General features: G+C 51.5%; 1 protein-coding gene across 3 annotated transcripts in view; it reads right to left on the reverse strand.

Moving 5' to 3' along the window:
- LARS2 (leucyl-tRNA synthetase 2, mitochondrial) overlaps positions 1 to 16,966 on the reverse strand; it is a 235,356-nt gene that overhangs the window by 13,510 nt on the left and 204,880 nt on the right. For all 3 annotated transcript variants that reach the window (XM_039228048.1, XM_039228051.1, XM_039228050.1), the window contains 5 exons: positions 12,941 to 13,041; positions 10,236 to 10,418; positions 8,620 to 8,789; positions 6,594 to 6,671; positions 2,960 to 3,071 (listed from right to left, as the gene is read on the reverse strand). In XM_039228048.1, coding sequence (XP_039083979.1) covers positions 2,960 to 3,071; positions 6,594 to 6,671; positions 8,620 to 8,789; positions 10,236 to 10,418; positions 12,941 to 13,041 — 644 coding nt within the window. The remainder of the gene's footprint in view (positions 1 to 2,959; positions 3,072 to 6,593; positions 6,672 to 8,619; positions 8,790 to 10,235; positions 10,419 to 12,940; positions 13,042 to 16,966) is intronic.

Below are 16,966 nucleotides of genomic sequence, written 5' to 3' on the forward strand. Positions count from 1 at the left end.
CCAGCTATGACCAGTCAAAAATTGTAAAAGAAAAAAGATTCCAGTCACAAGAACATAGACAAAATAAAATATAACAACAAAAAACCCACTTGAGAATAATCTTAAGAAGTGCACAGGACTGCACACCTGGGTGGCTCAGTTGGTTAAGTGTTTGACTTCAGTTCAGGTGATGATCTCATGGTTGGTGAATTTGAGCCCTGCATCCCCTATATCAGGCTCGCTGCTGTTAGGGCAGAGCCTGCTTCAGATCCTCTGTCCCCCCCTCTCTCTGCCCCTCCCCTGCTCTCTCTCTCTCCCCAAAATAAATAAACATTTTTAAAAATTAAAAGAAAAGGAAATGCATAGGATCTACATGAAAAAACTACAAAACTTGACTCTGCACAAAGGAAGTGTAAAATAAAGGGACAGACAGGGTGTCTGGCTGGTTCAGTTGGTAAAGCATGTGACTCTTGATCTCAGTGTTGGGAGTCTGAGCCCCATGTTGGGTGGAGAGATTACTTAAAAAAATAAAATTAAAAAAAAAAAAGGTGGGGGGAGGGACTGACCACATGGAAGTCTGGAAGGGGTAAAAATGTGAGACCTTCCCAAAGTAAATCTAGGTTTAGTCATATTTCAAGATTTTAATAATCTCAAGCATTTTAATAATAAAATTAGAGCAACTGGGTGGCTCAGTCGGTTAAGAGTCCAACTTTAGCTCAGGTCATGATCTCCCAGTTTGTGGGTTCAAGCCCCGTGTCAGGCTCTGTGCTGATAGCTCAGAGCCTGGAGCCTGCTTCCCATTCTACGTCTCCCTTGCTCTCTGTCCTGCCCCCACTCATGCTCTCTCTCTCTTTGCCAAAAATGAATAAACATTAAAAAAAATTATGCCAGAGTTCTACTGAGGAGAAAAAACAGGTGAGAGGAACTAAAAAAATTTATGAAAAAGAAATGAAGGGAGGCGAGCCCACCAGATGTTAAAACTGTATGGAAAAATCCAGTAATTAATCAGCGAAACAGAACATGTGCTTGAAAAGCAGACCCTGGAGTAGAGACGGGGATAACTTTTCAGGAAAATAATCTGGTGACATACATCAAGCATCTTAAAAACATTCCTATCCTTCCCACTTCAAGGACAGCCTCTGAGGCGGGAACACAGATTTACGCACAGAATCGTCCGTGGTGGATGCTGGGAGCGAATGTTAGACACGTTACTGGGACAGTGACCAAAGTCACGCCTGTGGACAATTAATGCAGTCCTTCAAAACGTTTACGAGCTAAAAAAAAAAGAAATCAAGCTGCTGACAAATGTTATCTTGTTTTTAAACCAGAAATACTCGCTGGTGAATTCTCCATTAACCCTAGGAAACCAACCGGAGCCCCACGTAGGGAAAGATGGCTGAGACTCCATCTTTGTGCTCCAGACTCTGACTACCCTGAGCCTGTCCCGACCAGCCACGCTAGGCCCCTGACACTGAGGCCAAGGCCCAGGGGCCAAGCTCCTCCAAGGCTTAACCACCTTGCTGGCCTCAGAGGGCATGCGGCCCTGCTGCTCATCCTCACCGCAGCCACACACGAGCACATCACTCAGGATTTCCGAGGGGCGCGTGGGGCTGGGCCGTCCCAGCACATGCAGGACAAGGTTATCACCATCACCAAGACACTGCCAAGTCCTCACAAGACCCCTGGACCCTGGCAGATGCCCGTTTGTGCAGCTTCACCAGTGGTTCAAAGAATTTCTGGAAGCTGATCTGAGGAGGTGCCTCAAAAGCCTTAATATTTTGGAGGCGCCTGGGTGGCTCAGTCGTTTGAGCATCCAACTTCAGCTCAGGTCACGATCTCATGGTTTGTGAGTTTGAGCCCCGCGTCGGGCTCGCTGCTGTCAGCTCAGGCCGCGCTTCTGCTCTGTCTGCAGCGACCCCCCCACCCCTCTCCCACTCGTGCTCTCTTGAGGGATATTTTATATCTCTTCTGAGCAAGCATTACATTCAGCTATGTGTTCTAAGGAAATGGTTTTGCATGTGGACACAAACGTAGCTATTCACTTTTTAAAACAATAATGTATCATTATAAAAGGTCTAAGTGTCCAAAAATAGAAAAGTGGGAAGGAACGATGAACCTCACACCATCTGAAAAACGAATTCTATCTCAAAATTAACAAAAAATAGAGATGAGAACAAGGAAAAGAAAGAATAACTATTGAAGACAGCTTAGAATGAAGAGTGTTCAAATTATTTCTTAAAAGAAGAGGATGTGTTTCCAGTGATGACCTTTTAAGAATGAACAACGGGCCCTGAAAAATATTCTCAAGAGGCTGCACGTGGTCCTGCCTTAAGCTCTTGCATGAGAGCCAGGTATTAACAGCAGAGGGACACAGTCCCCCACACCTCAGAATCACCCAGTACACCCAGCAATTGGTTAAAAATAGGCCCTCTGGTCTCTCCCCAAGGCTCCAGAACTAGGACCACGGGGGTGAGGGGGGGTGCAGAGGCTTCTGCAGTTGGTTCACTGAGCCCCGGGCAGTGGGCTGTGCTCAGTGCCCAGTTTAGGAACAAGGGGCTGCTGGAGAGATGGCATCCTCATCTAAGGAGTAAAGTTGAGATCTGCAGCCATAATTCCAGGGGCCCTGTTTCCATTCATAAAGTGGGACTAAACCTGAGTTTCCACCTTAAAAAGATAACATGGGGTCAGGGCATATGGAGAACAGGACGCTGCGTGACCAGACCGGGTGTTCCATAGGGACGCCAATACTCCCATTCGTCCGGCACCGTGTGCTACGACGACGACACATCCTCCCCTTTGGCGGGGGCGACTATGAGGAAGGAGTCCCCCCATTCCCACTACAAGACAGAGAGGTCCCAGGGACAGATGACAAATGTCAGACCCCACACCTGAGGACGGCTGAGCCCTGAGTCATGCTCAACGAGAGCCCCGAGACATCCCGGCAAGCAGTGACGGGTTGGACGAGGACATGCCCACCTACCTGCCCAGAGCTCCGAGGTGATGTGAGGGGCCATTGGGGCAGCCATCACCATCAGGGCACACAGAGCGTCCTCGAACTCAGGACTGTGGAGGACGACTCTCGGAGAAGCTTGCTGAGAAAGAGAAAAAAACAGCATGAGAACACGGAGGCACAGAGTGTAGGCACAGAGTGTAGGCACAGAGTGTAGGCACAGAGAAAGGCCATGCGTGTTATCTGAGGCCCAGAGACGCAAGCAGGCTGGCAGCACCCCTCCTCACTGCTCATCTAACCTGAGAATCACAGGAGGGCGGCGGCAGTGACAACACGTGTAACACTCTTAACTGAGCACATACTACACCCTGAGTCTGAGGCTGGCTCATCTGGTTCCTACGACGACCCTTGGGGGGCAGTATTCTTCCCGCACTAGGCAGAAGTGGCAACTCAGGATCACAGAGGGAGAGTAACCCGCCCCCAGGGATGTGGTGAACTGAGCGACACAGCCCCCACGAGAATCCAGAGTTAAACTCTGTCTCAAATCAGAGTTAAACTCCTAGCCGTGCTGCCGGGTTTCCCGGGCGCTGCAACATGGGTGAGAAACGCAGACAGGCTGGCTCACAGGTTTTGCAACGTGCAAATGGCCAGCGCAGGGGTACCCCTGCCCCCTCAGGGATGCCAGGGGTCCTCCTTCTAGTAAACAGCTTGGCCAGTTACTGTAAACACCCAGTTTCTTCCTGCGGTGCAGCTGGCTGGGTGACCAGCACACTGGGTGACCGGCCCATCCAATTTATGGGGTACCTACTCTGTGCGGGACTTTGGGGGAGAAAACATCCAGAAAGGCTCAGTCTCTGCCCTCAAGGAGTTTATCGTCCATTGGGGAGAGGGGTGACAGAGGAACCAAGGGTGTCACAGGGTGCAGGGGAGGGAGGGTGGCCAACAAAGCAGGGTGTGAGCGGGTGCGTGTGGTTCGAGGACGGTGGGGAAGGGGAGGGGCCGCCCTGCCATGGCTGTGGGAAGCATGTCCCCGAGTCTCCCAGAGGCTGGCAGTTCTCAAGGCACCCTGGGGGAGACCTGATAAAAACCAGCCTGGCCAGATGGTGGCACTCAGTCTATGCTCACAACACCCTGTGACAAAAACAGTTTTGGTTTAATTTTATATGCTTGTTAAACTTTAAAAGTAGGAGGCCCACATAATGTATTTTGTTAGGTAGAGAAAGGCCAAAAATACTGTACATTTAAAAAGTCTTTTTAAAGATTTTTTAAATGTACTTTAATGTTTATTTTTGAGAGAGAGAGAGAGAGAGAAAGAGGGAAGGAGGGAGAGAGAGAGAGAGGATGAGTAGGGAAGAGGCAGAGAGAGAGGGAGACACAGAATTCAAAGCAGGTGCCAGGCTCTGAGCTGTCAGCACAGACCCCGATGTGGGGCTTGAACCCAAGGACATGAGATCACGACTTGAGCCAAAGTCAGATGCTTATCTGACTGAGCCACCCAGGCACCCCCCCCCAAAATACTGTATATTTAAGAAAATGTTTATATATTTATATGGGGGGGTGGAGGGCATGCTGGGGAGGGGCAGAGAGAGGAAGAAAGAGAATCCCAAGCAGGCTCCATGCTGTCAGCACAGAGCCCGACACAGTACTTGATCCCACAAACCGTGAGATCACGACCTGAACTGAAATCAAGAGCTGGATGCTCAACCGAATGAGCCACCCGGGCGCCCCTACACATTAAAAAAAAGACAGGCCGGATCTTTGCAAAATGGCCTGACAGATCTGAATCTAACTCCATGGGGTGGGTACAGAGTCTACTGGAAGCGTGTAGACGGAACTGTCAGGGAGTCGACATTTCATTTTTAATTTCATTTTTCTATGATATTTACCATTTTTTCCTGATTAAAAAAATAACACCCACTCAGCAATGAAAATTCTGGAAATGCGAAATCACTCATCATTGTACCACCTAGAAGAAAACTGATGTGTTTTATCCCGGTCTCCAAAACCGCAAAAATATGGGACTATAATATCTGTCTACATACCCTTGTGCTTGACTGGAATTTTTATCACATAGACTCTTCTGTATTCTGTGTTCTTACCTGATGTTACATCACGAAGAGTTTCTGCAACTTAGTTTTCCTGGAAAGACACTGTGAATGGTGGTGGCGCATTTCGTTCTTACGGATATGACCGAAGTCATTTACCGATTTTCCCTTCTGAGGACACAGCCGGCATTCTTTGTCTCAGTGACTGTAAGTCACTTGCCAGGGGGCAACCCTGCATCAAAGGATATAAACAATCGCAGGGCCACTGACCTCAAAGTCAAAGCGCTTCCTGGAGAGGTTACATCAACCATGGCCACCGCTGGTGTGTGACACAGTCTCACAGCCTTTGTAACAGCACAGACTTTATGTTAAAAAGTCTCTGCAAATTCGACAGGCAAAAAAATTGCATCGCGTTTTTAATTTGCATTTCACGATAGTTAGGAAGGCAAATACTTCTTTCTGCCAAGTTTACTGGTGATTTCTATCCTACCTTCTGTGAGTTATTTTCTTTCACATCCTTTGATCATTTGTAGGTTAGGTATTTCATGTTCATATGTAAAGAGCTCTTTATATATTGAGAATCTTAAGCCTTAGGTCTGATATATTTGTTATAAAATGTTTTCCTCAGTTTTTATCTACCTTTGAATGTGGCATGTTTTAAAACACTAAAAATGGTAAGTTTTATGCAGTCAAATCTGTACATTTCTTCCACTGTTCTTATAGTTCGGGGAGAGCTTCACATTATGAAAGGCATTTCTTAATGGTTTTAATGCACATTTTTTGTTATCCAAACAGCCACCTGCTTGCCTAAGCTGCATCTGTCGACAAATCCTTCCCCTGGCCAGAAAAACTGTAGTCACATGTAGCAACAAGATGAGTCTATGTGGAAAAGGCAGACTTTTGTTTTTAGTGAGCACAAATTGGACCCATTCAGGTTAAATGCATGTAAAACGTTAATGATGCCAAAGGGGTATCAGATCCATCAGGACACCAGGTGGTGGGAGCATGAAGAAAAAAAGCAGAGTCAGGAGGGAAGGAGGCTTGAGTCTGGTCCTGGGTTTATCACTAATCAACCTCCCCGGGCGTCAATCAATCATCTAACCTCCCTGGGCGTTGGGTCCTCATATGCAAACCATTGCAGGGGGAGGGGGAGGGGTGTCGTTGGGCCAGAGTATCTTTTTTTTTTTAAAGTTTATTTGTTTATTTTGAGAGAGAGAGAGAGAGAGAGAGAGAGAGCAAGTGGGGAAGGGGCAAAGAGGGAAAGGGAGACAGAGAATCTGCACCACCAGCAGAGAGCCCAACACAGGGCTCGAACTCACAAACTGTGAGATCATGACCTGAGCCGAAGTCGGACGCTAACGGACTGAGCCACCCAGGCAACCCCCTCTTTTTTTCAGTTATTTTGGGCCAGACAACCTTTAAGAACCTTCCAGCTATAAAACTAGGTTGTGACTATGGAATAAAAAAATGTTTCTTTAAGACAGAAGAGCCACACCGAGGAGGCAACACCATGCTACTCTCTGTCCACGACCCAGGACCCTACAGGCCACCTCACCATGCAGCTGGAAGCCACCCGCCCTTGTCTGCTCCCAGCGGATGAGGTCATGAGGGCCACTTACCAGGAGGGCACTGCTGAGTCCCATCAGCTGAGAAATTGCAGAGTTCAGCGAGTAGTCCTCTGTGAAACAGGTGGTCACCTATTGGCAAAAGTTGAATTATACACTTTCCTCAACATCCCTTGAAGCTTTCCACAAAAAACCAATAGAACACAACACACCACCAAAACGAACGGATGACTCTACAAATGTGAACTGCATGAAGATTGTAGTGATCTTTACAAATGGATTCACTGTCTCGAATAATCACGATAATGTTTCATTGGCACAAAGATTTTTGAAATCAGGGTGAGTGCTGTTTCCACCATTCGACACGTCCTCCTCCCCCAGGCCTGGGTGGTGCTGGGTCTCGCAGTGGGGACTTAAAACGCTGCCAATGACCGGAGGCAGGACCGCGGATGAGCAGTCTCAAAACAACAGCAAATAGGAGGTGGGGTGAAGGACGCCGCCCTCGGAGACTCCGGGACTCTCATTCACAACGAAGGTGCTTAGGAGACAGGAGAAGGTGAGTTCTGCATTTCCAAATATGGACTCCATATAAAAACACTAACGGGACTTGCCAGCTTCTTCCTGTTCGCGTGCTTTTCAGTTTTGACCATGGCCAAGAATGTAGAAAACCCACACATCAAGAGACGTCAAGAGTTTCCAACTGGTTGAAGTGACCCAATTCTATGATCTGACAGAACATAAGAACGTGCCAGATCCAGAGAGGAGACGTGTGGTATGAACATAATAATTCAGGCACCACTCACATCCCGGAATTCAGTTCCTTGAGCTCAGTTTCTCTGCACTAGAGGAGAAGGGACGGGAAAAGAGCTGAAGAAGTGTCACCGAATGAGACCATGCTGGACCCAAGGCCTCATGAAAAACCTTGTGCCTTCAATGTTGTCAGTTACCAGAGTCCGGAAGAGTGACCCTGGCTGACTTTGTAAGTTCAAACCAGCAGTTCAAGAGAGAGAGAGACTGAGACTGGGGGGGGAAGAAGGGAGGGAGGGAGAGAGAGAAAGAGAAGAGAAGGAAAAGAAAGAAAAGAAAAGAAAAGAAAGAAAAGAAAAGAAAAGAGAAAAGAAAAAAGAAAAGAAAAGAAAAGAAAAGAAAAGACAAGACAAGACAAGACAAGACAGATGGAAGGAAGGAAGGAAGAAAATTTAGCCTAAGGAGTCACTTGTTGTGTCCGATACCCACTAAGAACTGCCTTCAGAGCTCCTAAATGCCTTCTTTCAAAGACATATGACATTTTTTCCACAAAGTTCTTAAAAAGGCAAATGTCATGGTGCTGTGGCAGACCTCGGGATAAAACATTTAAAGGGGTTTGTTATCAGTGAAGAATCTTGTAAAATGAATTTGGGGGCGCCTGGCTGGCTCAGTCAGTAGAGCATGAAGCCCGGGGTTGGGAGTTCAAGCCCCATGTTGGGCACGGAGATTTCTTAAAAATACAATATTTAGGAAAGAAAAATATAAAATAAAGATGATTTAGACAATAAAATACTATTGTCGGGCGCCTGGGTGGCTCAGTCAGTTAAGCATCTGACTTCGGCTCAGGTCTTGATCTCACGGTTCATGGGTTTGAGCCCCACGTCGGGCTCTGTGCTGACTGCCAGCTCAGAGCCTGGAGCCTGTTTCAGATCCTGTGTCTCCCTCTCTCTCTGATCCTCCCCTGCTCATGCTGTCTCTCCTTCTCTCTCAGAAATAAATAAAACATTAGAAAAAATTTTTCTAAATAAAATACTATTCTCTAAGAAGGTAACCCAAACACACCGCATCTTGCAAAAGTTAAGCCACGCCAGCTCACACAGACACTGTGTGACAAAGTGGGGGGCAGGCAAGCCCTCCCTCCGCCGTCGCACCCGGTCTCTGGGCCTCAGCTCTGCCTCCATCTGTAACCCGCGGAGGCCGGAGAACAGTCTCTTCACGACCCTTTCTACCTTCAACCTCCGTTTCTGTTGACGCTGCACGCCGTGGGCCATGGGCGCCATCGGGTGTGGCCTTCTGCCCCAGAACTCACCAGCGTACCGGGCAAGGCCCTCACCTCAGAGACGACCGAGTTCCGGTGCGCCCAGAGCTTCCTGGCCTCGGCTCTCTCCTCGCTCCTCAGCAGCCCGGGCTGGGGAGCCGCCCCGGAAGCCCTGGCCTCGATGAAGCGCGTCACCAAGGCCCACAGACGCTGCTGCCACCTTAGCACCCCGGGGAGGGCATCAGCTGAGGAGAAGAGACAAAGGGGGAGACAGACACGTGAGCGACTGGCGTAGTTATACCCTGGCCGTGATGCGCCTGCGCAATGAAGACGCACCTCGCGGCGCCCCGATGGAGTCACCCAAGGGCAGGCTGCAGGGCCCGCCCTGGCTTCCAGTGTCGCGGGGCGCAGACCAGCGCCGAGGCCGCCGCATCCCAGAGCGCCGGGCACTCGGGGCACTGGGCGGCAGGGCTCCTCCGAGTGCCCCCCGGCCGCCCCTGGCCCACCACTGGCTCAGAAGCCTGGGCCAGGCCGCGCCGCGGTGCCCAGCTGCCTCGCCTGAGAGAGCCTGCGGTCACAAGCTGTCCCCAAACAACCTAAGCCTCAACGTCCGCACTCCGTATGTCCCCAGCGATTCCAACGCTGCCAGGACCGGCATCTGTGACTACTGCTCCAAGCCACGCGCATCACCGGAAGTGGCTCACTGAGTAAGGCGCTGGTGGGGCACCTGCGTGGCTCGGTCGGTGAAGCATCTGGCTTCGACTCAGGTCATGATCTTGCGGTTGGTGCGTTCGATCCCCGCGTCGGACTCTGTGCTGACAGCTCAGGGCCTGGGGTGTGATTCAGATTCTGCATCTCCCTCTCTCCACCCCTCCCCCGCTCACGCTCTCACTCTCTCTCGCTCTCAAATAAACATTAAATATATATATATATATATATATATATATATATGTGTGTGTGTGTGTGTGTGTATGTACAAAAAAAAAGGCAGTGATCCAGGGCCTCTGACTTCTCCTTCCCAGAGCACCTGGGGCAGACCACGGGAAGGAAAACTGAGTGACCGCTGGACTGCTTATTCTGGGATACCCATATACCAAGAAGATTCTATCTTCTGCCTTTTTAGATCTTGAAAACTCTGGAGAGACAACTCTCCCCTGAGGGGGCCGGGGGGCTGCTGTGGGTGAGGGAGGAAGTCCAGGTAACACCAGGAGCAGGCCCCAGGCAGCGTTTTCTGGACTTGTGAGGGGCGACGCGGACACTGTGCTAGAAGAAACCTTTCAGGGTAGATCAAGGGGGGACTGGCCTCCATGGACCAAAAAGGGCCTCGGGCTGCCGGGAGGCCAGTCTGGCTCCCAGGAAGTGTTCCCATCAGGAACTGGCGTCAGGACACCACCACACCTGCTAGTGGCAGGCTCCCGGGCACCCCCGCCGATGCCATCAGCAGGACTGGGCGAGGATTGGGAAGCTGCACCGTCTATGAGCTCCTCCAGTGAGTGTGAGGCTCACCACCTCTGGGGTCACTGGTCTGAGGACGGTACAGGATGCTGGACAAACCGCCACTCACTTCCTGGGACGGATTCCTAGACCCTTGCTCCTGCCTTCGGCCAAGACATCCCCTTCCCCGAGATTCCTCCGGCAACCGACCGAGGCCAGTCACACGGGACATGGGCTGGGAAGGGGAGGGGACTTACACTTCACATCCCACAAGATGTCCTTCTCGGGAGGGCCAGCGAAGAGCATGTAGAGCCGCACAGTGTCGATGCCGTAGCACTCTACAACCTCCTGGGGGTCCACCCCGTTGTGCTTGGACTTGCTCATCTTCTCCCACGTCACCTCCAGCGGCTCCTTCGTTTCCGCGTGAACAGGAACTGCCCCTGGACACCAATGTCACACATGGGGACAGCGTGTGCGGCTTGGGACTGGGTCCACAACAGCACATTCGATAAGAGCAACTGAAAGCATCCACTTGAAGAACCCCACTAACCCACCTGCCACGCCTCTTTCTCTTCCTCTACGAAATATTCTAGAAAATGCTCTCCTCTTCTAAGGAAATGAGGCCCTCCTCGCCCCACGAACCTTCCCTTCGGCAACAGGCAGCACAGGTATGGCGGCCCGTGAAGCTTCTTCTCATCCACAAAGTAAGAGCAAGCACTTTCCCGCTTTATAAATTACTTACATGCAAATGAGAAAGTAAAAGCAGGGTAACAGAGGCTCGCACATTCTGCTGTTTTCTTTAGGCATTTGGTGTCTCCCCTGGAAGCCGGCAGCTGACCGGCCAGGGTCTCAGAGCAGCAGCAAAGCACTCTGAAGGTCACTTTAGCCACCGAAACATGGTCTTGCGCTATATTGGGGCCCGCAGGCTTAACTCACCAGGCTCCCACTGAATGTGGTGGTGCCCACCCGCCACGGCCCGCTCCTTGCAAGTGCCTCCTCCCCACCCACATTCCAGCGGTCCAAAGGGTGCTGACACAGAAGGCCTCACATGGCTAAGTTTGGATGAGGTGTCCTTGTGGCCGAGCCCCCGGTGGTTGGGACGAGGAAAGACATCCGGGAAGGCTAAGGTGTCTCTCAGGAACTGGGACTAAGGGACAGAAGCTCTTGTTCCATGGTTGTTGGGCACCAGAACCATAAAGTCCTAAGCAGATACGGGCAGGGCATGGCACCCTGGTTCCCCAAGGTCACCTGGTGACCTGAAGTCGGGGGAGAACAGAAGCCAAGCCTGGTGGAGGAAGGAGAACAGGGCAGAAGAGCAGAGAGCAGGAGGAAGGGCAAACAGGGGCTGGAGAAGGAGAGAGAAGAAAGTTCTGGGCCAGGCATCAGTGTGGTGCCTGGTGACCGCATGCAGGCTGCGAGGCCTGGCTGGAGCCCCTGTAGCTGCCTTGTGAGGTACCCCTCCATCCTGGGCTCCACCCACCTTCGGGCACGTTTCTGGTGCTTCTAGACAAACAGTCCCAGACTCTGACGGCAACCAAACTCCTAAGGAGCCAATGTGTGGACCTGAGAGCCGACTCTGTGCTCCCAGCAGGAGCACACGCATTAGGGAGAGGGAAGCCTGCCCACGCTGATCCGAGTATTCTTTCCCAGGGAGCGAGTCCACGTGGGAAGGGAAAAGGTGCTCACGACACTGCCTGCCCCCTGACATCAGAGCAGAGGGAGACGGAAGTTGCTTTATCTGGGCTGTGGTGAGGCTCGGGGAACCACTGCTCCATTTACCCTACACACCTCCTCCGGGCTGTAGCTACTCTTTCCAGTACTGCTTAGGAAAGAGGCATCTATCTGGGCAGAACAGTTGAGAACTTAGAAAAGGGTGCCCTCTCTTGGCACATGTGGCCTTGAGGTCTATGGTTTGGCAAGGGGCTAGATTTCAGGCCCTGCTACCCCCTTGGCTGGGTGCCTTTGTGCACGAACTGCACCACCATACAATGGCAGCCCTGCCCATAACACAGGGAGCACTTCACTAACAACTGAAAAATGTATATATGCCCTTTGGATTTGGCTCCTTTCTCCTCTGGTTTGTGTTGGTGAAATATTGCCAATTTCTTCTTTTCAAGCTTCTTTCTGTCCCATGGACCATTCCAAACCCTGATAAATGACTGCACAATTAGGTAATTCCATAGACAGCTTCCACCTAAACCTGTTCTCCAGTGTTTGGTTTGGAAGGCTGCTTACCCTTAGGGGTTGCTGGGTTTACATGATCTCATCCACTGTGCACTGGGCTTGCTAAACTTCATGGCCAGAGTTCTGGGGGCTTCTCACAGTTGCCTCTGCATACCTCCTCCCCCCCACTTTCTACCATGTCATTGATTCCATTAGCACAGCACGCTGGGTGCACATGACACCCTCCCTGTGCCACCTCTACCCCTGAGGAGGAGTGACAGCACAGAGAGCAGCAGAGAGCGCCAGGAGCACGGAGAGAAGCGGGGGTCCAGCGACCAGGGAGAGGGGCTCCACCAGGAAGTGCTGCCCCGGGGTGCCATACGGGTGAGCCCTACAGACCACCTAGGGAAAAACGCTGGGAGTGTCCCAGGCCTGGAAAAGCATCTCATGGGCCTGGAGACTCTGTCCCTGAGACGGGCCGTCAAATGTAAGCAAGGGCACGAGGCGACACCGGGCTGGCTCTGTGTTCTGTACAGATGAAAACCCGTCCAGAAGTGAGTAGACTCTGGACAGGGCCGGGACTGAGGAGCAGGTGGCCACCCCAGCCCCAGCCTCCAGAGGGCCCTGGCCACCCGGACACGGCAGGCTGAGACCTGGAGACCCCGAGAGACCCCTGGGGCCCTCTCCTGGGCTTTTCACCCCACTGAGGCCCTGGGTAAGCACCTGCCTTGTCAATGGCCCGAGACCTGGCCTCGGTTCTCTGTGATCACCCAGAAGGGAGTGGACAGGCCATTCTTACCTGTGAGATCTACTTCCTCCCTCTGTAGATATGGTCCATCCGGCAGGCGGAATGTCTGCCCCTTGATAAGGCCTTGGGCCAACAGCTTACGAAAAGGCTCTCTGCGAAAAGATAACGGGAGAAGAAATCAATTAGTAGGGATGTGAAGCATCCAGCAGACAGCAACAGAAGCCTTTCCAGCTGCTGGATAGAAACAATGGCCCTCTCGCACACATCTCCGGGCCCTCGCCTGTGTCCCGCAGTGACGGCACGCACCACCGTGAGAAGCGTGACAAGGCTGTGCGGTGATACAATGTAAAGACCAGTCCACATCCGGCCCTACACCCACCACGGTCAGGACTGCCCCTTACTCTTCCCTCTGTCCCCAGCACTGAGCACTGTGCATGACAGATAGGCTCAAAAAAAAAGAAAAAAAAAGTTCAAAACATGGATGGATGAATGAATTCATAAATATGCACATACAGACAGGCGAACAGTGGGATGGAAGATGGAAGACACTGGGTGGCCGCTGCTGCTGGGCCCAGAAGGCAGCTTTGCCTTCCATCCAAGCTGAGGATTTTTACCGCATTCCATATACTATACGGCAACAGTTTTATTATTATTATTTTTTTTTAATGTTTTATTTATTTCTAGGAGAGAGAGAGACAGAGACAGCGAGAGCAGGGGAGGGTCAGAGAGAGAGGGAGTCACAGACTGAAACAGGCTCCAGGCTCTGAGCTGACAGTCAGCACAGAGCCCGATGCGGGGCTCAAACCCACGAACCGCGAGATCATGACCTAAGCGAAAGTCGGACACTTAACCGACTAAGCCACCCAGGCGCCCCACAACAGTTTTAAAACAAGATAGAATCACATGGCTACTTTTTATTAAGCAGGTCAAGAAAGAGACTGCACACAAACACATTCAAAAGCACCAGGCAAATGGGGCCAGTATTCCACAAGGAAGGACAGCCCCCCAAAACCCAGTGGTGCCCCCATGGAGCATCAGCGGGGTTGATGGGGCTGATCTGCACAAGGTGCACTGGTTCACCTCTAAGACTGGAATCTTCTTCATGCCGTAGCCTCACAGGAAACAAAACAAAACCAAACAACAAAACAAACCAGACCGCTGCTTTCTCTCTACTGTGCCTGGTGCCAGTGGGATGAATTTCTGTTACTGTCTCCGCACCAGTTTCTGAGATTTTTCCTTTCCTCTCCTGCTCTAAGTACAACGGCTTTGGTACCTCTCAGGAGAAATTAAAACTCGGGGTGGAGGGAGGGAGGGCGGGAGGGAATAATCTGGATCCCAAAGGTAAACATGAGCAGTATGATGAAAATCCACAGAGGTTTTAACCTCCAGAGGGGGCGAGAGGGGGCTGGGGAAGAAACCAGGAATCCTGTTCTGGGTCCTGCAGGTCATCAGGTGTCTCGATGCTGCCACCTTCTGGGAACAGATGGTGTTGCACCTACCAGCATGTGCCACTACTTCCAGAGGCTCTTCAGGCCTAATGGGTTACAATTCTTCTTCTTGTTTTTTTGTTTTGTTTTGTTTTCTTTTTTTTTAAGTAAACTTCGAAATAAAGTGCACCACCCATATAGAAAAGTATACAGATCCTGGGAGTAAAACTTGATGCGTTTTCACAACATAAGCACACCAGTGATGGCCAGAGTGGACCTACCTCCCGGAGGCCCTGCCTCCCCACTGCAGCACCACCAGCCTGGCTGCTGACAGTGTTTCAAAACCACTTCTAACCCTCTGCAGGTGAGAGTGAGGGGTCCCGGGGGCCTGCACACACTGGAGACTGTCCCCAGAGCTGTCCTTTGGTGGTGTGTTCTGTGTGGTCCTGGTAGTTGTGCTCAGCAGATACTAAATTTTACCATGTATTCAGGGGGGCTGCTTCCCTGCCCTCCTCCTGTGAGCCTCCCCGCAGTGCCGAGTTCATGGCTGATGCTCAATACTCATTCACTGGTTTGAACTAAATCCAGTGAATGAACTAAATGAACGTTGTTCCCATGAGAGGAGGAATAAAGCTGCCAGCAGGAGAGTTGGGGACAACGTAGAGGGGAACGCTAGGTGGGGGTGAGGACAGGGACGTGAGATGGGGGGACACGGGCGGGGGAGGGGGACACGAGACGCCAGAGAGGGACCCGAGGTGGGGGGCAACGCGAAGTGGGGAGGACGCAAGATGGGGGGACATGAGGTGGGCAGGGAGGATGCGAGGTGGCAGAGGAAAGGCGGATAAAGGGCAGGCACTGGCATATAGGTGGGGCCGTGACTTCTCTGCAGGGAGAGGCACAGTGAGCGGTTTCAGACTCGGTCCACTCAAGCTCGCAGGAAGGTCAGCGGGAGCAAGGGGACGAGCATGGGGGAGGGGTCCCAAGAGCATTTACGCTGGAGTTCATGGTGGGAGGGGAGCCTCCCAGCTGCCGAATCCTGCTCATTCCCAATAGTCCCCCCACCTCCTCCCCCTCCAGGGCTCAAGGGAATGACCCACAGGACTTAGGGAATCAGGTTCTCATTCTCATGGCTGGAGCCGGTCACACCCACCCTCAAGTACTGTAGCTCAGTATGAGCTTCAGTAAGCTCAGCAAGCCATACTTGCTTACTCATTCACCGTGTATTTGAGCCACAGCCGGGTACAGAGCACTCTGCGGTTAGAGGGCTTACAGTAAAACGGAGGCCCAAGACATGCCAGAAATAGTCATCAACACATGTAGAGTTGGCACCAGTGTGATGTGGAGGCGCAAGGTGCATGGGAATGAGGGACAGGGGCCATTAAGGGCCCCACGGAGCTCAGCACCCAGTCCTGTAGGGGCAGCCTTCACACCATCACCACGCTCGTTACTAAGATTCACAACCTGGGTAACATATTCCCTATCTGCTCATTCACTCACTCCAGGAATGGCACTGGGGACGAACTTGCAACCGAGTTACTCATTCATCACAATGACCGCGTACAGCAGAGGGCTTTATGAGGAAGTGAAAAACGTGACACCCTTCCCCCCCCCCCCTGCTCCATACCCCTTTGGCCTGGAAGTATCAGAGGTGGGCATCAGGCAGGGTCTTGGCGGCGGGGGCCTGGCTAGGTTCACTGCCACGGATGCAGAGCTGGGCCCTTTGCTCTGGCTCAGCTCTCCTGCTGCTATGCCTCAAATACCACCCCTAGGGGACGCCTGGGGGGCTTGGTTGGTTGAGCATCCGACTCTTGATTTCCACCCAGGTCATAGTCCCAGGATCGTGGGATCCAGCCCCTTGTCAGGCTCTGTGCTGAGTGTGGAGCCTGCTTAAGAGTCTCTCTCTCTCTCTCTCTCTCTCTCTCTCTCCCCTCTCTCCCCTGCTTGTGTTCTCTCTCTCTAAATAAACAATTTTTTAAAAAGAATTTAAAAAAATACCACTCCTAGAGGTGGGGCATGCCCGCTTTTGCCACGGCACAGCTATGTGTGAGTGGGGTGATGGGGAGTGATGCCCTCTTTGGTACTTCCTGGACAGTGTGTGCTGCCCTAATTCAGAGATGACAGCAATTGAAACATGCTGGTCATGGAAAGCCACCTTTTTCCACCAAGGGAGGGAGGGAGGGAGGGCAGGGTGAGGAGGGTCAGCAATTATTAGGATAAATAAGGAATTTGAGGACATGGATTGATAGGCTATTTTAAGCGCCCTTATCCAAAACAATCACTGCATACAAAGGACTGGACTAGCCGGGATGTGGCTAGCAGAATCTCAGGATTCGTCAGAGCCCCTACTGGCCCCTGCAGATAATGTTTTACCTACTCGGGAGGCCCCCTGACCTGGTGGGCTCCTATGTGGACCTGGAAAGAAGAAAACAGGAAACCCTGGATTTCTGAAAAGTCTCTTTTCTTTTTTTAATTTTTTTTTTTTTTATGTTTTATTTATTTCTAGGAGAGAGAGAGAGAGACAGCATGAGCAGGGGAGGGTCAGAGAGAGAGGGAGTCACAGACTGAAACAGGCTCCAGGCTCTGAGCTGGCAGTCAGCACAGAGCCCGACGCGGGGCTCGAACCCACGAACCGCGAGATCATGACCTAAGC

This window comes from Hyaena hyaena, unplaced genomic scaffold, assembly GCF_003009895.1.
Source record: "Hyaena hyaena isolate Hyena2069 unplaced genomic scaffold, ASM300989v1 scaffold_30, whole genome shotgun sequence".
Taxonomy (NCBI): Eukaryota; Metazoa; Chordata; class Mammalia; order Carnivora; family Hyaenidae; genus Hyaena; species Hyaena hyaena.